The sequence below is a fragment of the Falco naumanni genome, chromosome 3 (assembly GCF_017639655.2).
Source record: "Falco naumanni isolate bFalNau1 chromosome 3, bFalNau1.pat, whole genome shotgun sequence".
In the NCBI taxonomy this organism is placed as follows: domain Eukaryota; kingdom Metazoa; phylum Chordata; class Aves; order Falconiformes; family Falconidae; genus Falco; species Falco naumanni.
Window position 1 is genome coordinate 10,943,768 of NC_054056.1, and position 23,644 is coordinate 10,967,411.

The 23,644-nt window shown below is 47.1% G+C and overlaps 2 protein-coding genes across 2 annotated transcripts; one reads left to right on the forward strand and one right to left on the reverse strand.

Moving 5' to 3' along the window:
* The first annotated feature begins 1,486 nt into the window (after window positions 1-1,486).
* Window positions 1,487-17,970, forward strand: LOC121084698 (ATP-dependent RNA helicase DDX19B). Its single transcript, XM_040586507.1, has 12 exons — window positions 1,487-1,630; window positions 2,817-2,865; window positions 3,313-3,366; window positions 4,259-4,394; window positions 10,655-10,747; window positions 11,422-11,524; window positions 12,274-12,388; window positions 12,568-12,745; window positions 13,186-13,423; window positions 14,494-14,656; window positions 15,442-15,633; window positions 16,054-17,970. Exons 1-12 carry the CDS (start codon window positions 1,574-1,576, stop codon window positions 16,113-16,115), a joined length of 1,440 nt encoding a protein of 479 aa, XP_040442441.1. The 5' UTR covers window positions 1,487-1,573; the 3' UTR covers window positions 16,116-17,970.
* Window positions 16,464-23,138, reverse strand: UBXN10 (UBX domain protein 10). Its single transcript, XM_040586508.1, has 2 exons — window positions 23,051-23,138; window positions 16,464-21,186 (listed from the first exon to the last, which is right to left on the reverse strand). Exon 2 carries the CDS (start codon window positions 21,169-21,171, stop codon window positions 20,290-20,292), a length of 882 nt encoding a protein of 293 aa, XP_040442442.1. The 5' UTR covers window positions 21,172-21,186; window positions 23,051-23,138; the 3' UTR covers window positions 16,464-20,289.
* Window positions 23,139-23,644: the final 506 nt, after the last annotated feature.

Below are 23,644 nucleotides of genomic sequence, written 5' to 3' on the forward strand. Positions count from 1 at the left end.
ATTGGATGGACAGGGGGAAAGCATCAGCTGGCAATACTCGATAATCACATTTTAGCTGGAAGGAGAAAAAAAAAGTAATCACAGAGGGACTGTGTGATTGAAGAGCGGGAGCAAAGGGGCCCGCTCCTGCCTGGGCTAATGCACCAATATCAGCAAAACTGCATGAGGTGTGGTCAAGATTTCTCACGCACCGAAAGAAATAACAGCTCAGATGGAAAGTTTCAGGCTGTGGGAATAAAGAAAGTAGCTCTGTGTCTTCAGTAACAGGGAGGGTGAGTATCGAGTCAAGGAAGTAACCATCGGCTCAGGAACTGGCTGACGGCTAAGGGCTTGGCCATTCTACCAGTCCTGCTGCATAGAATAACACCAATTAAGACCCTCCTCGAGGGCTGCTCCTTCCACGCAGGGTTCAAGGAAACACAAACGCTGTGCAGGGAATGACAACGTAGCGAGGAAATCCCGCAGGCTTTTCCCACACTTCTTTCCTTTCCACTTTCCCTTTCATTCACCCTTATTGCAGGAGCTTTAAGGAACAGGTTTGATACCTCGTCTAGGCCAGCTTCTGCCCTACAGCAAGAGACAGGACACAAATGACTTCTCCATGTTCCTGCCACTTCTACACCTCCATGACTCATCCCACAACCTTGTTTTTCACCTACATCTCTGTATCGGAGAGAGAAGGAGCTGCGGGTCCCTCCCAAATGCCGCAGCCTCCCCGTGATTTCCTCCCCGCTCCCGACTCCATTACACGGGAAACCCAAGCCCCCATCCCACACCATACGGGGGCCCCACACCATGCAGCAAGGCACAGCCTGACCCCAGCCCCACATCATACAGGGGGGCCTGGACCCCAGCCCCACACCATACAGAGGGCACAGCCTGACCCCAGCCCCACACCACAGAGGGGGAGCTTGGACCCCAGCCCCACACCATACAGAGGGCACAGCCTGACCCCAGCCCCACACCACAGAGGGGGGGCCTGGACCCCAGCCCCACACCATACAGAGGGCACAGCATGACCCCAGCCCCACACCATACAGAGGCCAGGCCCCACATCACACAAGGCACAGTCTGACTCCAGCCCCACACCACAGAGGGGGGGCCTGGACCCCAGCCCCACACCATACAGAGGGCACAGCCTGACCCCAGCCCCACACCATACAGAGGCCAGGCCCCACATCACACAAGGCACAGCCTGACCCCAGCCCCACACCACAGAGGGGGGCCTGGACCCCAGCCCCACACTACAGAGGGCACAGCCTGACCCCAGCCCCACACCACAGAGGGGGCCTGGACCCCAGCCCCACACTACAGAGGGCACAGCCGGACCCCAGCCCCACAGCGCACCGAGGCCAGGCCCCCCGCCCGGGCCCGCCCCGCCCCCCCCCCCCCCAGCACAGCCCCCAGGCGGGCCCGGAACGCGCCGCTCCCGGAACGCGCCGCCGCGGCCGCGGTTGCCGCCGGGTCCGGGGCTGCGGGAGGCGGTGGCGGGGACGGCGCAGGCGCCCTTCCCCTGCCCGGCGCCATTGCGGCTGATCACGGCGAGCCCGGCGCCAGCGCCCCCGGCCCGGACATGGCCACCGACTCCTGGGCCCTGGCCGTGGACGAGCAGGAGGCGGCGGCCGAGTCGGTGAGTGGGGGCCGGGGGGGCGGCCGGAGCCGGGCCGGGGGGCGCCTGGGGGGAGCGGGGCCGGGGGCCGCCGCCTCCGCCTCACGGGAAGCAGCCGGCGCCGGACAACCCTTTTCTCCCCATTTTTTATGTTTTTCTGGCGCATCAGTGGGGCAGGGAGGCCCCTTCCTGTCCTTCGCGGCGGGGCCCGGCCGGCGGCACCGCCTGGGGGGGGCCGGTGCCTAGGGTCTTCCTTGGGGAGCAAAACCCCCTCTTTTCTGCCTTTTGTTTTTTGTTTTTTTTTGTTAATTTTTTGATGTCTCCTTTCATGTTTTGAGTATTAAAAGAGCAGGGAGGCCCCTGTCCTTCCCCTCTGTAGTGGGGCCCTGCCAGCAACACCGCCTCGGGGTGGGGAGTGGCTGGGGTCTTCCTTCGGGAGCAAAAAAATCCCTTTTCTTTGTTTGATTTTATTAAATTTCCTTCTCCTTTCTCGAGTGTCAAAAGGGCAGGGAGGCCCCTGGCCTCCCCCTGCATCCAGACACAGCCCTATCAGCAGCACCCTCACCCAGCCTGCAAGCTGGCTTCCAGGGGCCAAAAACCCCCTTTTTCTCTTTTTTTTTTTTTTTCAATGACAAGAGCTAAATTTGTTTGAGGTGTTGGGGTGGTTTTGGTTTTTGTTGTTGTTTTTTTTTTTTTTTTTTTTAACTTTTCTGAGCTGCTCAAGTGCTGCACTTTAGCGTGGAGAGAGCGTTAACTGAGACCCTGGACCTGTGGGATGGGGCTTCTCTCCCTGTCACATTCCTGGTGGGAAAACAACCCCCCCATGAGCGGGACTCATCCAGGGGTGGCTTATGCCACCCAGCCCTGCACTCTGCTCCACATTCCGGCCAGGAATATGATTTTTCCCCTATTTACCATCAGTAGAGCTATGGGGGAGCAGAGATGCAGGGACAGAAAACAACCCTCTTCCCCCATGTCGTTGTTACAGCTTAGAAAAAGTTGTGTTTGTCTTAAAACTCTTGAAATAGAGCCCGTCTTGCTAACTTCATCTCATTTGCCTTCGAGCATGTGTTTTTGGTGGGGCCTGTGCAATAGTTTTAGCCGGAGGTGAATCTGGAAGCCTTGATTGAAGTTCAGGTTTTCCTGGCCAGTAGTAAAATGTAGGTAGCTTCAGAATGACTGATTTTGTATTTTTCCTCACTTGTAGTTGAGCAATTTACACCTGAAGGAGGAAAAAACCAAACCAGATGCCAATGGTGAGTTACAGCTGCTCAGATGGTCTTAGCAAGGGCATGTTTTTCCACTGGGTTTGGAGTGCTGCTGCCACAGTAAATTCCCAATTAGTAAAGAAACTCCAGAAGAGGGAAACATAAAGTTAAGATTTAACAGTAGTGTAGGGTAAATATCTGGCTCTTGTGCTTGTTCTGCTAGGCTAGCTTTTTTTGATCATGGTTTGCTGTATTCAAGGAGCTGTGTGGGTAAAATCTGTAGGTACGGTGGATAAAATTCAGTTTGGCCATAGAGAGCGAGTAACTTGGGTTTCTTCTGCACAACGATAGAGCAGGGCTGTTCTCAGGGTTGTTCTCGTCAGGAAAATCAGCTGTTGGAGCTTTTCTCCACAATATTCAAAATGTAAATCTTTGCGGGTGTGGGCTGTCTCTGAGGCCTGACCTCACATGTGCCCCAAAACTGTTTTAATTTAGGTACCGTTGTCAAGGCAGATGACAACATAGAGAAGACGGAGGATGAGGAGAAGGGTAAGTGCTTTCTTGAAAGATGCTTTGGCAAGGAATGTTGAAAAGAAATACGTTTCATTTATACTTAAAGTAAGTCTGCCTTATGTCTCAGGATGGATGATCTTGTATCCTGCCCCAAGGACTTAATTGTAAGACATGTCCTTCCTCCATAATACTTTTAAAGCCATTGGGTCCTGTAATAACTTGGGAGACTCCTGGATTAGAGTGGAGAGAAATAAGGGGATAGCAGTATCCTCAAAGGCAGGACTGGATACAGGAGGAGTTGGATAACCTGGAGCTGGAATTGCTGTAGCAACCAACATGTTGCGTTTATGAAATGGCTGTTAAGAGGTGGGTATCAGCTCTAAATATTTCAGAAGGTGGCTTTAGAAAACAGATTTGTTAGCAAAACCTCAAAGTGCAGCAGTTTAACCTTCTGTTTTGATCTCACTTATCCTCAGCCCTTGCTGTGTTTCAGCCCTGGAATCTTTCGAAGTACTGTTTGTCCTCAAACTTCCTGTAGAAAGAAAAAAACACCCTGAAAGGTGTCTGCCCACATGTCAGATAATACTGAGGCTTTAGGAGGCTTTTAACCCTGTCCTGCCTTCCAGTTAGATGCTAAGCTATGTTATCTTAAGTAAGCAGAGTTCTGTATCTGTTAAGGTCCCCCTTAAAACAGTGCTTGCTTTGGTTTATCTTCCTGGATATTAAATGTGTATCTCTGGGATGTCTTGATAGATGTCCCATTATTCAGGAAGTTTGGGCTCTTTTATGACATTGCTCTGTAATAGAGACTTCCAGTGTTTGGATGCATCTTGTCCTTTTTAACTGGCTCGGTAATGCAGCGTTTCAGTGGGAACAACATGCTCCCACAAAAAAAGTGATTTATTTTTTCTACCTGCTTTATCAACAGAGGACAGAGCTGCCCAGTCCTTGCTGAACAAGCTAATCCGCAGTAACTTGGTTGACACAACAAATCAAGTGGAGGTGCTGCAGAGGGATCCCACATCGCCTCTCTACTCCGTCAAGTCTTTTGAGGAGCTGCGACTGTAAGTGCCCATCAGCTCAAAGCTGCTAGAAGGGTAACGCTGGGACGGGTCAGAGACTTATCTGCGTTGAGCTCTTAGAACCTGGGAACAGACGTACTGAACAGGCTCCCTGATGGCTGTATTTTTAGTGTATTGTTTGGCCCACTCGGTTGTAGGAAGTCTCGTTCTTGAACTCACGGGGCGCAGCGTTGACTCACTTTTGGTGAAACTGCAAGAGCAGACGTGAGTTTGAAGCCAATCAGATAGTCGGGAGCCTCCCCTCGTGTCCCGATAGATTCCCTGGCTGCATAGGAAATACCGCTTAAAAGTGCATGTGTTTCTGTTTCAAGTTACTGTGAATTTGTCATTTATAAATTAGCATATGATTTATTGTATTATTTAAATGCAAAGAGAACTGTTTTCTCTTGGTACCTTGTGAAGGCTTCCATCTGAAACAAGCTCATTTTAATTCCTGCTCTGTGTAGAGCTAGCATTGCTTTCTATAATCAGCTCTAGCAACACTATTCTGAATTTAATGTATGGTTTTCATCAAATTTCCTTCAAGTGCACAGTGGAGTTTGCGTGTGGTAAGCTGGATGAGGTGAACAGAGGACAGAGGGCTGTCCTTCCATGGCCACTGTCACCAGGGTTATGTGAATTGCAAAGTGAGACCTTTTCCGTGTTGAAGGCATTGTTATTTTGCCCCCAGTTCTCCAGCAAATGCAGGGATGCTTGGAGCAGGTGTTTGGCAGCACCGCAGTGTTTTGGAAAATACAAGATTTGGTTTATTGGCAGAAGTAATGAACACAACCATCTTCTGTTCTTGATGGTTATTTTTGAAGGCCCAGCAGCAGCACTGAACAGCACAAAGGGAAAAGCTTGTCTTTTCTCTGCCAGCAATACTGGATTTATGTACTGGAGAGACTACTAGCATTAGTATTTTCTGACCCTTGCTATTGAAGACCTTTACCGGTGGAGCTTTCAAACAATGATAGCTGGACTTAAGGCATGATGTGCAGGAGCGGTCTGCAAACTAGGACCATGCATGGCAATCAGTTAGCTGAGGGGAATGTGCTCGAGCTTGTAGGTCACGAACCCTGGGAGGACGAGGAGTGTGAATAGACACAACAATTAACATGATGAGGCATGTTTACAGAGCACAGGGGAGTGGGAGACGGATGGCGCCAAGGAAAGATAACACCTTGCAGTTAATTGATGGCAGTTAACCACCAATCAGGGATTGCCTAGTATGCAAGGCTTAGCTTCAAGAACCAATCTGTTTAAAACGCGCAGCTTCTGAAAGTCTATAAAACCTCGTGCTTCTGTACAATAAATTGACATTTGCTTGCATCAAGCTGCGTCCCGTCTCTTCATTCGCCGCAAATTGGTGACCCCGACGTGATGCGTTTAAGGATCTAACGTGAAGGGCTCTCGAATCGCCTGTCTGAGCGACATGCAGCGAATCCCACAGAACTTTGAATGATCTGCTGAAAGGAAGCAGGAGCCGGCCAGAAATCCCTCCGGAGTTGAGAGGTGAGCTGTGGGAAATCCGTAATGGGGAATCAGGCTTCGTCCCCAGAAAGAGACGTATATGGACTCATGAAGGGTCTTCTAGTCAGATCAGGGAGTCCGTGCCTCAGTTTCCTCAAATGGTGACCCCTATGGTGGTGTTCCGAAGCCTTGGAAGAATAAGGACGGAACTGGTCGATAAAAAAGACAGCTCGTGGAAGAGGGCTGCGTTCCGGAGGAGACGGCTTGGCTGAACTTGCTGTCTGGACCAGGCGGACAACCTAAACCCCGAGGATAACACCTGTACTCATTGAGACAGGTGAGCAGCCAAGAAACTTTAGAGACTTTGAAAGAATGAAAGTGTGCACATACAGCAGCCAATTGTATGATGCTGCCGCGGAGGGGAACTCCGTGTCGGGAATGCATTTAGCATCTTGGTGGCAAATTCTGACTACTCTTTGCCAAGTGTGGACTAATTCTACTAACGGTGCTAAACCAGAGGAAGCTGTAAATTCCACCGACAGCACGACTCTTCTCAAGACACCGTCAGTGATGGCGATTCCGTCCACACCTCCTCTGCCTCCAAAGCTTCTGTCACTGATTGCAGCGACCCTCACAGCACAGGACCAAGCACGGGAACAGGACAACTCGGACAATAATTTTATTGACACTGATAAACCTTTTGATCCAGGTCCTATAGATCTGGAAAAGGAGCTAGACCTTTCCCCCTCCCCCTCGTCTCTCCTGATGCATTGATTGTATTTTTGGGGAGGGTGAAAGGGAGTCTGAGGGACTGGTGGCAGGAATGCAAGTGGGAAACACTTCAGTGATGGGTTTTGGGAGTCGCTATGGCATGTTCAGTATTTTGTCAGACAAATCAACCTCGAGAGTGGCAGCCTGTGCAATACGAGGCTGTTAAAGGGTTAAGCAAAGCAGTGCGGGAAGGGAGGATTCATAATACATTTGCTATGTCCCTTCTTGAAGTGATGGCAGAGCCTTATACACTCACACTGCATGATTGGAAGTCATTGCTTTGTATGGTACTAACTGATAGAGTCTATGATGTGGTTATCTGATTTTTGTGAGCTATGTATAGTGGCCTTGATTGAAAACCTTAATCGGGGAATTGCTGTTAACTATGAGCAGTTGGCTGGAGAAAATTAACTGTGCCGATTCTGTGACTCAGGCAAGGTATCCCAGGGACAACTCTTTGCAAATGAATGAGATGGCTATTAAGGCAGTCAGGATGCGGGAGTCTTGCCACAGTCTTGCAGGGTCCTAGAGAGTCACTAACTTTAATACTAACTTGATTGATTGGCTTCAGAATATTTTGCAACAAGTCGAACATCAGGAAGCTCAAGGGATGCTTTTAAAACAACTAGCTGTGATAATGTCAATGAAAATTGTAAACGGGCAGCTTTCACAATCGCAACCCCAACATGTGTCAAATGATTGTAACGCAGAACTCACAGCAGACTGTAATTCTCAGGCTGAGTTCTGGAATGCAGCATAACAGATTTTTGCTTCTCTAATCTCTTCTGTAAGAATAGTACACGCTCTTAACTTGCTTAGTAAATTAGGCTGCTGGCTTGCTAAACAAAGTAATACTACAAATAATATTTTTTTTTCTGGCTTATTAACAGATGTTGATTCTGTCCATCATATGTTGCTACAGAACCGAGTTGCTATTGATTTTTATTATTAGCACAGGGACACAAGTGTGAAGACTTTGATAGGATGTGTTACGTGAATCTGAGTGACCACTGTGAATTAATTTACAAAAGTATACAAAACTCAAAAGCCTTAAAACAAAGATCTGCAACAGAGCCAGGGGCGGGATGCCTTTGGTCTCTTCTCACGTCTGGGAAACTTTGGGCCATGACTCAAAAGTATTACAGGATTTATTATAATTATCTTTAACCACCTTAGTGACGTTTGCCTTAGGTCTCCCATGCTTTTTTTTCTGTATCCAGTGTTTAGTTGATTGTAACATAAAGCAGGTCATGGTCACCCAGCTACATACAGCCTTTGCCTCCTTGCAACTAACAAGCAAAAAAGGGGAGGATAGAGAATGTCTGAGGAGATATACAGGAGAGGAAACTGGAGAATATTTGACCTAACAAGAGATGAGAGAACAGCTAGGTGTTGTGAAGGAGAATAGGAAAGATAAACATGGTTATCTAGTGTTTAATGGGTGTCTGCACGCTTGCAGAGATATATAGCTGTGTAACTGCATGAATGATTCCTGCCCTGAGCCTGGTGGAGCATACAGCTGCGGTTTGTGTCCGGGCTCAGAGATGTAAATAGGGGCTTCTCTGTTACGGTAAAAGTGTTTCTCTTTGCATAAAAAAGAGAGGGAATGAAGGGAATGACCCCAGAGGTATGTTCAGAGAAGGCATGCTATGTTTTGAACTTTTTGACTGAGCCAGCTCTTGTTTGGTGTGCCCTTCCACCTATGTATAATGTTAATCCAAAAGAAGATGGTATTGTTTACACTTTGAATGTCGATAATTGTCTTTCTGTAGATGCTAATGTAGTAGGAGGCTGTGATGGGAACGTGTCGCAGCCGTTCTTCTCTTATCCGGAGTAACAGCAGGGAAAGCATTAAAGAGTTAAATCACCTTGTTTGTTAGGCAGTTAAGAATGTGAGTCAAAATTGCCACTGCTTTTTGTTGTTGGTTCAAGGACATGGCTGTGAGGATTCTGATGGTATGCGCTGCGTGGATTTTAGGCGCCCCATTGCAGCAACACGTTATCAAAATCTGAGAAAACTTCAGCCTTTTTTGGCATCCATTCACTCAATTGGCAGTATTGTTTGTTTGCTATTACCTTGGTTGCTGTCATGTTTGCAAGGGCCCTGCAGAACATGGCAAACCTGGTACTAGCTGTTCAAAAACAAAAAGGGGAAATTGTAAAATTGTATGGAATAGAGACAGTAGGTTATTTTGACATTGATAATACGTCTTAGTTGCTTTTTTATTTGTTCTATTACTTATACCTTGTTTTTACTCGTTCGGTTTCAAAGGTTCTTTTTGTGCAACAGGAAGGGGGAGATGCAGGAGCGGTCTGCAAACTAGGACCATGCATGGCAATCAGTTAGCTGAGGGGAATGTGCTCGAGCTTGTAGGTCACGAACCCTGGGAGGACGAGGAGTGTGAATAGACACAACAATTAACATGATGAGGCATGTTTACAGAGCACAGGGGAGTGGGAGACGGATGGCGCCAAGGAAAGATAACACCTTGCAGTTAATTGATGGCAGTTAACCACCAATCAGGGATTGCCTAGTATGCAAGGCTTAGCTTCAAGAACCAATCTGTTTAAAACGCGCAGCTTCTGAAAGTCTATAAAACCTCGTGCTTCTGTACAATAAATTGACATTTGCTTGCATCAAGCTGCGTCCCGTCTCTTCATTCGCCGCAATGATGGATTTATATATTTTTTTTAATGTGCTAAAGAGGCTGTCCTGTTGAGATTGTTGTTGGTTATATTGATGATCTTGGTTTCGTTGCTCTTTTGCAAGCTCCACGGGGAAATCGGAGCCGATGAGACTTCTCACTGTGAAATGTCAGGATGTCATTTCATTTTGTTAATGTTAGTGGTTGAACGTCTACAAAAAAAGCTAAGGTCCTGTAGTGCCTGTTAGACTAATTCCCATCTTTCAAAAGCTAAACAATCCAAGTGAATTAATGATGGGGGCAGTCAGACTAATTGAGTCTTCATTTTGTTATGACTTGGCGTATCCTTGGCAACTGTTGCAGAGTTGGGCTTTGTACGTCCTTGCTACTGAGTAGTACAAGGTTACATTTTCAAAGAGCTTTTGTTCCAGCCATCATCTGAAAGTAATACACGATTTTTTAAAAGCATGCTTGTGCTGAATAGGAAGTTCTTAACAGCGGGAAATGGTGGGCAGGAAATCTGTAACCTGCTTTGAAAGGAAAGCCCTTACTCCTGAGCACCACTAACAGCACTCCAGTAAGCACTTGGAGGTCATCAGCTAAGAGTTCACTAGCACCATAACCTCGATTTTAGGTGGTTGTTGGATCTCCTTGTCTACACAAGTGTCTCCTGAGACTAGAAAGCTCCCTCGAGAAAAAGCAGTTGGTGAGCATTTGACTAGCAGTGTCAGTACACGCTGAGGTCTGAGTGCTGGGTTATACCTATGGATCACTAGGTGCAGTCATGGTGAATACGCTTACCCAGTCCTTTACCCGTTTTGTGTGCTACACCAGTATCACTCTGGTGTGAAGATGTCAGTTTGTCTTACAGAATCCACTGCGACTTCCTGAAGTCCTTGCAACGATTTCATGACGTTATGCTTCATTCTGTTCTGCCTGTACCGAGGTCGCTTAGTCCCGTATTTGAGTCTTCAAGGAGTGATAATTTTGGTGCCGAGATTAGGCATGGCTGAGGAAAAGGGATTGGCCTAAAGGACAGGATTAATACTTTCTGCTCTGGGTTTCCCAGGATTGTCTGAAAAGCTGCTTTAGAAAGAGAAGCCCAGCGCTAGCCTTAGAGCTGTGACCCAAGGTTTTCCGTGAAAGGCAGGCATGCAGGCTGACTTACTAAATCAAGGGGGTTTTGCAAAGCTTGCTTTCCAGACTTTCTGCTGTCACTAGCTGTAGCTTCCAGGCACTGATCACAGTCACCTCACTGGTGCGACTGTAGTGGGTACACAGAAAGGAGCAGCTCTGGGTCTGGGTGCGAGGTTTTTTCTCACCTTTTTGTACACAAATGAAAACCAAATGTACTTTAAACTCCTGTGTTTTCAGGAAACCACAGCTCCTGCAAGGAGTCTATGCCATGGGCTTCAACAGACCATCTAAGATACAGGAGAATGCCCTGCCCATGATGCTTGCTGAACCGTATGTACACATGCTTTCTACTCTCTTCCAGTATAGGAAGGGTTTGACAGATTTAATGTACTATTACTGAACTCTGGGTGGGATGATAGTGATGGGGAAGCTGTCCGGGCTGTGGTGAAAGGGTTCCCATGCCACGGTGTTTCTGTGGTCACAAGCTATGTGACAGCAGCCCTGGATTTGTCCTTTTCCTAGGGCTGGTACTGAACGTGCAGTGCTGAGGTGCTCAGCCGAGGTCAGTCCAGTTTTCGTAGTCAGTGTAGGGGCGTAATAATGAGGCCGCTATGGAACGTAGCTCCAGAAATCCTGGGTGGGTGGGAGTAGTTGAGATGGTGCATTGCCTGCACGGCTGGTTTTCTTCTCTGTGCCCCTGAGCTGAAATGTCTGAAGTATTGAGACACTAGGGGGAGATGTTTGAAATGGAAAAGTACTGACAGTTAATCACAGTTTTCATTCATCAAGGAAATAATCAAGTAGTGCTGAAAGAGAGTTGGTAGAGGGCAGAAGCTAACTTCTGCCCCGTGGAGCATAGCTGGTCAAATTAGGCACCGGTCCAGAGCAGTGGTAAATCTAAAAGGTACTAAAAAGCCACTCGCTGCATTTTCTTTATCATTCAACCCCATGAATATGTTGTCCGGTTCATCTGGTTGAGCTCGTATCTGTTGGATGTTTTGCAGCCCACAGAACTTGATTGCACAATCTCAGTCCGGTACTGGCAAGACAGCTGCCTTTGTCCTGGCCATGCTCAGTCGCGTTGAACCTGGGAACAAGTATCCACAGGTAAAGTTTCCGGGATGTGGCCATTTCGGGGGGGTTAGGGGTGGTGCAGTGCCGCCTAGTGAAGAGGCTGGGCTTCTCTTGGGACCTTTGATACTCTGTTTCTGTAAACTGCTTATCAGGGGCTGGTGATTTGGGGATGTATCGAAATGTTTAATGCAGAAGACGTGGATTTTGCTCACAACTTCTTCCTATCAGTCCCTCCCTTGCATAACTCAGGATGCCATTGGTCTGTGAGGAGTTACATCAGGGGGATATCATTCTGGGAGAAATTAAATCGAAGAAATATTGCAGGCTGGAGGGGGTTAAGGTAGTGGAATCTGGGATGGAATGGAAGATATCTGTGGCAGTAGAGCAGATGGTGCCAGGAAAGGGGCTTTTTCAACCCATTTTCCTTATGAGATAGTTGAGCAGCTTTACCAAGGCTAGAGTTCTTTACTTAAAAAATGCTGTTCTTATCTCTAGGTGTTAGGTTCCTTGTTACTACTGTCCATATATGTCCCCCAGCAGAGTATCTGCGCTCTCGATTCTGAGGAGCAGAATTGAACACAGAAAGCTGGTAGCTCAGCGACTGCATCGATTCAACTCATTCCCCTAGTTTCAGGATGCAGAGCTGTTGGGCTTTCAGAAACTGTTCTGCTGCTCGCATGTTCGTCTCCAGGAAAACGTCAGTAAGGATTTTAGAAAGCAAGTGTGACGGTGTTGCCCAGGATGTTGATAATCTCAAACGCGTTGTCATTCTGTCCCTCCAGTGTTTGTGCCTTTCCCCAACATACGAGCTGGCACTTCAAACGGGAAAAGTGATTGAACAGATGGGAAAGTTTTATCCGGAGCTGAAACTTGCATATGCTGTCCGAGGCAATAAATGTGAGTAAGGTGAAACACTACTAACAGACTGTGAATGAGCAAATGATCTTCCTTGGGTGCAACACAACAGACAAACAATAGAGCAGTGGGATGGTGAAATAGGCTAGCTTGGAGAGGGGCAGAGAGTTTCGCTGTCTGAAACAGCCATCTTACAAAAGACCTCCTTTCTGTCTCGGCAGTGGAGAGAGGTCAGAAGATCTCTGAGCAGATCGTAATCGGTACACCCGGCACTGTGCTGGACTGGTGTTCCAAACTGAAATTCATAGATCCCAAGAAAATCAAAGTGTTCGTCTTGGATGAGGCTGACGTAATGATAGCAACCCAGGGCCATCAGGACCAGAGCATCCGCATTCAGAGGTAAGGCCTTGGTGTGCGTTGCCTGAGGTGATACTTGTTTCTTTCGATTGTAGCTATTTTGTAACACAGGGACAGCAGGGCTAGATTCTTGACCGGTGTCTTCACCGATAAAGCAACAAGATTAAAATGATATATTTAGCTCTAATCCAGATGGTTAATAGAGGCAGAATGTCAGGGGATGACAAGTAGTTTCATTTTCTTACAGAATAAAAAGCCTGTCCCTCAAGCAGGGTTTATTAATTTTTAAGAATGCAAGTCTGGATGCCACTGGTCCATGAGGGAACAATCAGGCATTGGTGAGATTAGCGTCTTCCCAGCCACTGAAATAAATGGTTCTGAGGTCATTGTTCTGCTTTGCCTGCAGCGTTAATCCCATCAGGATATCAGGGGGGTGACAGTGTTGCATGGGAACCCTGCCCATTTTGCTCTCTCTCTTGCAGAATGCTCCCCAGGGACTGCCAGATGCTGCTGTTTTCAGCCACTTTTGAGGATTCTGTCTGGAAGTTTGCTCAAAAAGTTGTTCCTGACCCAAACATTATCAAACTGAAACGAGAGGAGGAGACACTGGACACTATTAAGCAGTATTACGTTCTGTGCAATAACAGAGATGAGAAGTTCCAGGCTCTTTGTAATATCTATGGTGCTATCACCATTGCCCAGGCCATGATTTTCTGCCACGTGAGTCCTTTTGGGGAATGTTAGTCCCAACAACCCTATTAGTGTCGGCTAGTGCTAAAAACCTGGCCAGGCACGCTTGTCAGAAAGAAACTGAGAACATGAACGGCCCTTTTCTTTGGCTTTTCTGGCTCCCTCTTGGAGTGAAATCTTGCAAGCTGTGATAGCCCTAGCTAGTTTGTTTCTCTGGGTTTGTCCGTCCAGGAGAGCACAATAGCCATTTTTATTCTTGAAGTCCTCTGAGGCAAAGATCAAGTAATGCACGGTTTTCCAAAACAAAGTATTACTCGGATCTACTTAAAAAAAAAAAAAAGTGAGGCTGGAAAATGGATGAAAATAGAGCAGAATTGAGGGATGGGGAAGACCTGTAGTTCTGTGGCCGATACATAGCTTTTCCTGGGACTCCATTTCCCTCGGGTAATTGGCGATATAGCTCTGGGCTCTCCTTGTGAATCATACTGAGACTTTTTCTTTTTTTTTTTTTCTTTTTTTTCTGGAAGCCACTGTAATAACTCTTAGAAAAAAAGAACAGTCCTGACACACCAGAACAGCCATGTAAAGCTTGCTCAGGCAGGAGAAAACCTGTATTTGGAGTCTGCTGCAGCAGTCTGCTTTTAGCCTGTCTCAAGTATCAGACATAATCAGAGCTCAAAAAACTATCAAAATTGGAAACTGTTTAATTCAAGACTGCGTAGAGCCTCTGTGGGATTTCACAACTACATTCAGCTCTAACCCTGCCATTTTCCAAGCTGAGTAGTTTTGTTTTCTTGGCAATGCTCGTGAGTTTTTAGCGTACACATGTAATGCAAGACTCCCTCATAGAGTGAAAGCTTGGGAGCAAAGCACAAAGGGGTGCTTTTCTTAAACAGTGTTCCTGTGGTGGCAGATGCACATTTTCTTATTTGTGGTGTGAGAGCTGGGAGCACAGTCTGTAATGGGGAGGGGGTGGGCACAGCACTTGGGAGATATAAAAACTGAGCACCCACGGAGCTTCCAGTCAACCCCAGAGAGGTTTGTTTCTGCTTTACAGCATTTAAACTTCTCCCAAAGCCAGGCCTTACTTTGTGTTTCAGACTCGGAAGACAGCTGGCTGGCTGGCAGCAGAGCTCTCGAAGGAAGGCCATCAGGTGGCATTGCTCAGTGGGGAAATGATGGTGGAACAGAGAGCTGCGGTGATAGAGCGTTTCCGAGAGGGCAAGGAAAAGGTGCTGGTGACCACAAACGTCTGTGCCAGAGGTAGGGCATGGCAGAGCTGCGCCAGAGAGGGGCAGAAGCAGCAGTTCCTAAGATAACATACTGCTGGCCAGCTTGCAGAAAGAATTTGCATCTCAAGTGTTCCAGTCTGGACAAATTAGTCCTTAAAGTAATTCCAGGACTCCTGGGATGCTGACTGTGTCCTTGCATATAAAGATGCCTGTCGGCAAACACAGGACTCCTTGCAGGCATCCCGCAGCTTGAGATGAAAAAGTCCATCCCATGAGAATTTTATGCCTCTGGCACCAAGCCTGGCTTGTACTGCTGACCCTCAGTGTTTAAAGTAAACATGTGCTGAAATACAGAAATCTGAAACATAGCAAACTCCAGCAGGAATTTGTGTTGCAATTTGACATCCTAGAACAGTTAAGACAATATAGTACTTGGGGACAAAAAAAAAAACAACAACCAAACACCAAGAGGCCTTTACAGCTTCAGGGAGGAGGAGAGTTTCCAAAATTTCAAAGTTAAAGCATCTCCCAACTGCTTTTCCGTTAGCCGTTTCAGTGGGATTCTCTGGTGTAACAGCTAGATAGTTTTTATTTCAAAGTACCCTGTAAGAATATTGTGGAAAAGATCCATTTCAGAGCTTGAGAATGGCATTTAACTCTTGACTCAATGTGGAGGCAGCCACAGGGCAGCTCTTGGAAAGCTGTTGGAAGTGCTGCTGCTGGTAACCTGGCTTTGGTGAGCCAGCTGCACACAGGTCAGGCTAGAGGGGGCTGTTCCTGCCCCAAATGTGTCATCTGATGCTTTCTTTTTATCAGGGATTGATGTAGAGCAGGTCTCTGTTGTTATCAATTTTGACCTTCCTGTGGATAAAGATGGAAATCCAGATAATGAGACTTACCTGCACCGGATCGGACGCACAGGTCGCTTTGGCAAGCGAGGACTGGCTATTAACATGGTGGACAGCAAGCACAGCATGAATATTCTCAACAGAATCCAGGAACATTTCAGTACGTACCCTCAGACTTTCTTCTTTCTCTAAAATTAGATGTTATTTCTGCAGAATTTTGACTAGCTGTGTACTGAGCAGACCTAATGGGTATTTGTTGAGCCTTAAACCAACTGCAGAAGAGCACATCAGCTGCATTTTGCGTCATGTCACTTAGGATTGTGAACTGCTACAGATGATGGGAGCAGAAATAAGTCAAGTTGTCTGCTTGCTGTCTACCTGATAGTCCTTAAAATGCATGTTCCAGAGATTGGTAACATTTGAGTACCCAGATGGGGCTTTGATGAAAGTTTTACATGGTAGTTTTAAAACCTGACTGAACGTTTCACAGATAAACCCAAACTCCCTGAGACCAGCTGAAGAAAGCAGCTTTCCCTTCTCTGCTCTGTGTTACGAAATCTGACTGACTTATCTTTTCCAGACAAAAAGATAAACAAATTGGATACTGATGACTTGGATGAAATTGAGAAGATAACTAACTGAAGTACAGCTGCTGGAACTGGTGTGTACCCTGCTGTGGAAGCTCTCCCACTACAATTGGATCAGCGTTCAGATTGGCACGCCTCTCAGCTAGTCCCGCAAAGGACTCTCTTAAGATATGAGTACACAAAAATTACCTCATTTTAAAAATTGCAGTTGGACTTCAAATTGTGCAACTATGGGGAGGAAGAGGAAATGTTTACAGAAGCTTTTAACATTTCTTAGTTTAGCCTTAAAACGGGATGATCTTTTGAATTCTAAGAAATACACTTGCCAAAACAATGGGCAATATGTAATTATTGAAAACAAATGTAAAAAAAAAAAAAAAACAACCAAGGAGAAAGCTTTATTGCCTGTAATTTGAAATTAAGTTCAGCATTAACCTGATCAGTTAAAATTCAACAGCTGAATATATAATGGACATAAGTAAAGGAGAAAAAAAAAAAAACAAACCACAGAAAACCAAACAAGGCAGCTGGTTTTTGGCTAAATACTCAACTTGTACAAAATAGGATGTCATTCTTTTTGGCGCTCCCCTGAGCTCTTCCAGACTCATTTCTGGTTTCCTGATGGATTTGCCTTGCTTTTCCTTACGTAAGTTGTCCTAAGGATGTCTCCAGTAGCTCATACTTGCAAACACAGGTGCCGTGTTGCTTTTGCTGGGCAGTATTTTCTTTTAATTTGTCCTCGATTTGTTATAATGGCCACTATGCGTAAAGCAGTGCAGTGGTGACAGTGCTTAAGTATGTACTCTAGAAGTTCATCTGAAGCGTGTAACCTCACCAAGGTGTAGGTGGGTGGGGTGGGGAGGGAGGGGCAGTATGAAGGGAACTGTACTAATTAAGTTTCTGAATAAATTCACCTCCGTAAAATGCTAATGAGTGTTGGAGTGGGGGTCAGTCACCTTAAGGCAGGTGGTGCCAGTTCTAGATGCTGCTGTGAAGCTCTGCATGAATGACATCCAGAACTGCCGGGCTTCATCAATCAGTAATAGGAATAAAAAAAAAATCATGGTAGCTTGTATTGACCAAAAGAAAAGACTTTTTGAACACCAAATTTACCTATTACAGTATGTTTCAGTATCAAGAGTTTTGAGTTAAATTGCTCAGCCAAACTGCAGACGGGAAGCGCTCCACTTTCATTGTGCTCGTAGTGCAAAACAGGTCATCAGTCCCTCGCCCCAGGGTGATCCTTGCCGGAGAAGGAATGATTTGCAACTTCTGTGCTCGGGCTTTTAGTTCGGTTGGGACCATTCTCGTGCGCGCAGCTGAAAGCCTGTGGGTTGTTCCCCCAGCCCGGTTTCCAGGAGAAGGAAGCTCCTGAACTAGAACGTAGGGTGCACATTTTGGGGAAAAATGGGACGTGCGTGAGCAGCCATTGGCCTGCTACTCGATGCAGGAATCACTTCAAAACAAATGTATAAATTGTAAATTTAACTAGGAATTTTTTTCTTTGCAATTTTGGCCATCATATTCTGTTCAAAGACAGGAACATGGATCCTTTTACCAAGTAAAAAAAGGCTCATTTAAAATGTACCTAAAATTTTAGGAAATTGTGCACCCTTTTATCAATTTGTATAAAGGCTTTAGTGAAAAAAAAAAAAAAAACAACTGTTAAAATTAAACTTTTTGTATTCTGGGGTGTATCTATTTTTATTCCGTTGGAAACCTATTTAAAGTGGCAGGTGAGTGAGTGCTTGCGTGTCGAGTGGAAGACTTGTTTCAATCACCTACTTTAATAGTACAGTTGAATGACCTCGTGACAGCAGAGTATTGGGTTGAATTGTCATGAAAGCTGCTGCTGGTCCTGTGTGCTGTTTCTAATGTACTTTTAATTGGAATAAAGAACACATACTGAACAATGCCTTGGCTAATTTCTTGCTTGAATACTTTGTTGTTGTTTAAAAGCCTTAGGTAAGGACATTCCCAGCTGGGAGTCCTGGTGTTTTTTTCTATTTATGACCTTCTCAAAGCATCCTGTGACAGACTGAACTTCATCTGATTTAATGCTGAAATTTTTAAAAACTTCCCAGGAGGAGGCTCATTAAATGATACCACACAATAAATGAGGTGACATAAATACTGTTCTTTTCCTTCTTGTGCTGGACTTGGCAGAGCTGCTGCTAAAACATCATCCCCTGCATGCCCAGATGACTTTTGAAGGGACGGGAAGGACAATGCAGGGAGAAGAGAGGTGTTTTCCCTGCTCTGCACTTGCCTGATGGGGTTTTTAGAAAACGGAATAATTAAAATGCACCTCTTGGGAGATGCTGTAGCCTGGGGTAAGTTGGTTAGAGAACCAAACTCATTCAGCTTCATCTTAGATGGAGATATTCAGGAGGAATATCCCCTAGCACAAGAAGTGCTGTCCACTGTGATCCAAGTTGTTTTAACCAAGAGCAGAAGAGTAAGAACATCAGCCCTGTACGCTCTCAAGCCTGCGTGGTGGTTGCCCTGTCTCTGTTGTTAGCAGTAGGCAGTCACTGATCCAAAGTGCTTCTTTCATGCTGCAATCTTGTATTTAATAGAGGACAAAGATAAAAACTCCAGGAAGGCACTTGCAAGGTGGCGTGAATGGCAGCTGACCGTCCCAAAGTCTGATTTGGATGGTCCCTGAGATATTTGCCATCAAGTTAACGGCATTTCTTGTTTAAGAGAATATGTGATGGCTAAACCTCCTGTTCACATAAACCATTCCAAGTTCAGGTTTCAGCCTGAAAGGTTTTATTGATTACACTACCACACAGTATGAAAACACTCTGAAATGGAGAAGAAATACAGTATACACAAAATCATAATAAGGGAATTAACCACCTAACACCAAATGAAACACAGAAAATGGTTCCTGCTCTCAAAACATGAAATGCTTTGCTCCCCACTGAGGTTTGATTAAAAGCCCCCACATATTCGGATATCCTGATCTCCCTGAACATGGGAATTGCCACAGCGCAGTTACCATCGCCCACAGTAGCAGGCAATGCTGTTCCATCAGGTACCATTTTCATAAAGCCACTGGACCCCAAACACTTGGCTTTAGAATGAGCCACTATACTCCTGGTCAACCCCAGCATCAGCTTTCTACTGCTGCTCCAGTTACGCTGAGGTTAAAAAAAAAAAAAGTCAGGTTTACCTCCGAATATTACAGCTAGCTTATCTGTGTAGCAAGCTATCCGTTTTTTTTAGTAGATTGAAATACTGCCTTTGAACCATATGTATTTCCATTAGAAACTTAGGTATTTTTTTTAGCACTGTGTTTATCTAAACCCGCCAGGTTACCCTATCAGCCTTTTTTGATGGTAGCATAGTAAAACACAGTCTACTGCATAAGCCAATTCCTCAGTCAAATCCAATTAATGTATTTTTATTTAAAATTTCTCAAAGCAGCCCCTTGCTTGCTTGGACTCACTCATTTCAGTGTAAAGGTGTTAAATGGAAGTATTACATAACATCCCATCTTAACTATCCATCTATTCTTACCTATGGAGCATAAGTTGAATGAGAGAAGGAAAACTAAGTAGAAAATCCTGCTGCTCACCAATACAGCCAAAGTAATGACTAGCTGTTCTTAAAAAGGTGATGTAGTCACTCTTAAAAGCTGCACTGAGGTTATCCAGAAAGAGCTGAGCCCTCACAGGTGTATTACCATCGGTCTGGCAATTTAATACTTCACATTAATCCGTTAATGTGTAATTACTGTTATTTCCAGATGGGTTTGGGGTTTGATCTCCTTTTCGGTCACACTCAAGAAGATGTTTAGGGTGAAGATGGTGCTCCAGAATAACACAGTTTTGTTTTTACCTTCCCAAATAAGTGCCTCTGCACGCAGATCCACTCTGGGAAGTGGCACCTTCCCACCATAATAGAAAAGGACATGGGGAGAGGTCTCAGAAACTTCAGTCTTCAAAGAACATCATCAGCACTTTCAAGAAACCCAGAAGGCCAAAGGTTGGTGGTGCTCAGGATGCAATTTGTGATGGCACACATGAAACAAGATGCTACTTATGTAGCAGGTATATACACTCGAAATACTGTTTCAACATGTTTACACAAGTGTGCTTCAAGGGGAATTTTTGGAAGGTGGCAAGATGAAGTAGGCCCAGAAAACACCAGGCTCAGTTTTTCGAAAGAAATAATGCATCCCACTCAGCAGAAAGACCCACAGTGGCGTCTCTGTGCACCTAAAGACCTGCATCGTGCTGCTCTTTTGGGCAGATGCACAGCACGGACTTGTGGAGAATCCCACATTCATGGAGGGACCTCGTAAGGTCAGGGAAACTCCTTCGAGGCACCTCCATCGTTTCAACACTGCAGCGTTTGTATTTGGCTGACATCTTCTGTTCTGCCACAGCAAGGACCGTCTGGAGACTGTCAGTGGGCTTGAAATGATGTTCAAATCTCTGACCAGAGGGAGATCGAATAGCAAGCAGCAAGTGCGACTCTTCCTTCAGAGGCTCTTCCAAATTTACAGTCAACATCGAAGGGCTCTCCTGCCTCAGTTGCATTCCCAGTTTCTTGGGGGGACACTGCACCTGTGAGCTCTCTTCAGCGGGGACATCGCTTTCTGGCAATATGCTGGCAGATCCTTCTTCCCCAGAAAGAGTTTTGATTTTCGGAGTGTCCTCCAGCTCCCTGTTCACTTTCAGCTGGTTGGTCTGTTCAGCCACTGCATCCACAGTGCCACTCCCTTCACCTTTCCAGCCGATAGAGGGGAGCACCCTGTACTTGTTCAGGGAAGAGGAGCTCCTCAAAGGTATTTGCTGCAGGAGCTCTGGGATTTCCTCAGGAGACACATGGCCAGATGGGAACGCTGGTTTTGTGAACGATGCTCTCTGGCTGTTAACCACCTCATGAGGAGCTGCTGGTGGCGGGCAAGATGGCACTCGGCAAGGACAGGCTTCCACGCTCTGAGAGTAATTGAAGCTTGACCTCGTGCGTCCCTTGGCAGATTTTGGCCTGGTGACATGCATGTCGATGGTGTTTGTCCACAAGAAAGCAGCTGCCGTGCTTGAAGGGAAGTAGAAGTGAGATGGTGCTAAGTTCAGGAGAGCCGCTGTGGCCATTGCTTCTCAAGGCACCTGTGGATGGGGTAGCAGAGGTAAAAGTTACAGGAATCAGCCAGAAAGTTTCTAGAGAGCTTAATCTCCCTACAGCTCCCACTTCTGTGCTGCATGTCAGCTAATAATAGCAATAAATCTGGTGTATCACCATGCAGGCAGGCAGCAATCCTACGGTTCAGTAACAGCTGAGTCAGAGACGGCGGGATACGTGTATTTATAGGTGCTGGCTTTGTCAGGGATTGTTTAAAGTTGACCCAGAGCGTCAGGAAGTTATGCCCTTCCCAACTTAAAGTTTTTGATGGAAAGAACAGAAGCATTTTATTCTGAAGCTAGACACTCAGTGAAAATGGGAGATGAGTAGACTTCAAAGCACAGATCTGGCCTTTTTGCCGTTCCTGCAGTGACAGATCAAGTTCCTGTTGCAGACTTTTGGGTAAGATTCACTACACTTCACTTTTTAAAAAGCTCTGAAGACCTTTGAAATTGAGTAAGTCTGATTCAATACAGAGAAACCCATTCTGACTTCTCCTGTGACCAAAAGCTGCTTAACAGAGATTGATACTAACCCCCTGTTAAAGATGAAGTCATGTTCTGCTGTGTGTTCCCCAATTTAAGCTGCGCTCAGACCACCTGTGCTTTACCAGGACAAAGGAGTCCAACAGCCCAAACAACTGGGCCACAACCTTACAACAACATTTTTTAGAAGTGCAACAGGGTCATGCACCTCTTCTTTTTCTGTGGTTTGCATAGCAGGATTTATCAAGGAGGAAAAAGAAAACATCAACTTTGAGCCCCTGGCATTCTCTAGTAATGATAAAGTTGGACTCGCCTCCTGTTCATCACCCCAAAACAAACAAACGAACAGAAGGGAACAGCCACTGCTGTTGTTCCACAACCTTTTGCCAGTAATGTGTTAACACTTGATTTCTCCTCTGCTTCTGTGAAATGGAAAGGCTCAGCAAGCCAACACCAAGCAAAGCCAAGGCCCAGTCCCAGCACACAGGCGTGCCCTGACCCGCTCCAGTACAGAGCTGCTTGGAGGGAGAGATCTGCCCCTCTGTAAGCCTCCAGCAGAGCTCCGGACAGGGACACGCTGCCCAAGTGATTCATCAGAGTTACCTAGGAGCTTGTGGGAAGGAGAAGGTGTGTGCCTTTCGTTTACTGCCTCTAACAAATAAACACCAAGGCAACAAGCTGTAGTTCAGCAGCCTCTGAAGGGGAACTCCCAAGTGCATCAGAGCACTTACCAGGTATCACCAGTTACACCACCAGTTCAAACAAAAACCTCAAAGCAAACAACCTGTCCAAAGCCATGGTGAGACCCTCCTGAGCAAGGGCCTGCTCTGCTTCAGCACAGTATATATTAGAGGTTAACTATGAGGAGTTGTTTTAAATATGGTGTGCTTTACATTTGGGTGCCTCAATTGAGATGGGGAACTCCAGTCATGGAGGGCTGTGCCCCCAAACATGGTGACCCCAGGGCCTGGGAGGGCAGGCACCCCAAGCCCCTAGCCTGCCGCACGAAAGAGCCCTCAGTGCCACAGCCTGGCCCCAGCCCCACAGCTAAGCCTAGTCCTACAGCCAGGCCCCGGCCCTATAACCCAGCTCCGCGGCCAGGCCCCAGCCCTATAACCCAACGCCACAGCCCCACGACCAGGCCCCGGCCCTATAACCCAACTCTGCGGCCAGGCCCTGACCCTATAACACAACTGCATGGCCCCTCATCCAGGCTCTGGCCCTATAACCCAACTCCACAGCCCCACGGCCAGGCCCCGGCCCTATAACCCAACTGCACGGCCCCTCGGCCCCACAGCCACCCCCCAGCCCCACAACCCAGTCCCTCAGCCGGTCTCGGGCCCAGCCCGACCCTGTCACCCCTCACCTGCCGCCCCGGGCCGCCCGCGCCCGGCAGCAAACACAGCCGCGTTGCCATGGCGATCGCTCCACTTCCGGTCGCGCGGTAGACCCCGCCCCGCCACCACAGAGACGAACTGGCCGGAGCGCCGCCGCGCGCGGTCCTCCAGGGGCCACGTCGCGGCCCGAAGGATGGCGGCGCCGGGGTCCGTTGGGGTCCCCGCGCCCTGGGCTCCTTGAGCCCAGTGAGGCTGCGGCTGCGGTGGGCTACCCGGCCTAGCTGCCCCGGCACAGCAGCGGCCTGTAGGATGGGCCCAGGAGCGGCTGTGACACTCCGGTGTGGGTGTCCCAGTGTGGGCCCAGGGGATGTAACTGGGCCTGGGGATAGCCCTGGTGTCCCAGCGTGGGCCTGGGGGCTATAACTGGGCCTGGGGACAGCCCTGGTGTCCCAGCATGGGCCCAGGGATATAACCAGGCCCGGGGACAGCCCTGGTGTCCCAGCATGGGCCCAGGGATATAACCAGGCCCGGGATGGCCACAACGTGCTGGCATAGATGGGAGGGACATACCTGGACCAGGGGACGACTGTGGTGTCCACGTGTGGGCTCTGTGGAGAAACAGT

Excerpts from the sequence above, each read along its gene's own strand:
- LOC121084698 (XM_040586507.1), top strand. The coding sequence starts at position 1,574 with ATGGCCACCGACTCCTGGGCCCTGGCCGTGGACGAGCAGGAGGCGGCG. Across the intron at positions 12,389-12,567 it reads TGCTGTCCGAGGCAATAAAT|TGGAGAGAGGTCAGAAGATC; the intron begins GTGAGTAAGGTG and ends CTGTCTCGGCAG. Across the intron at positions 15,634-16,053 it reads CAGAATCCAGGAACATTTCA|ACAAAAAGATAAACAAATTG; the intron begins GTACGTACCCTC and ends TATCTTTTCCAG.
- UBXN10 (XM_040586508.1), bottom strand. The coding sequence starts at position 21,171 with ATGGCCACAGCGGCTCTCCTGAACTTAGCACCATCTCACTTCTACTTC.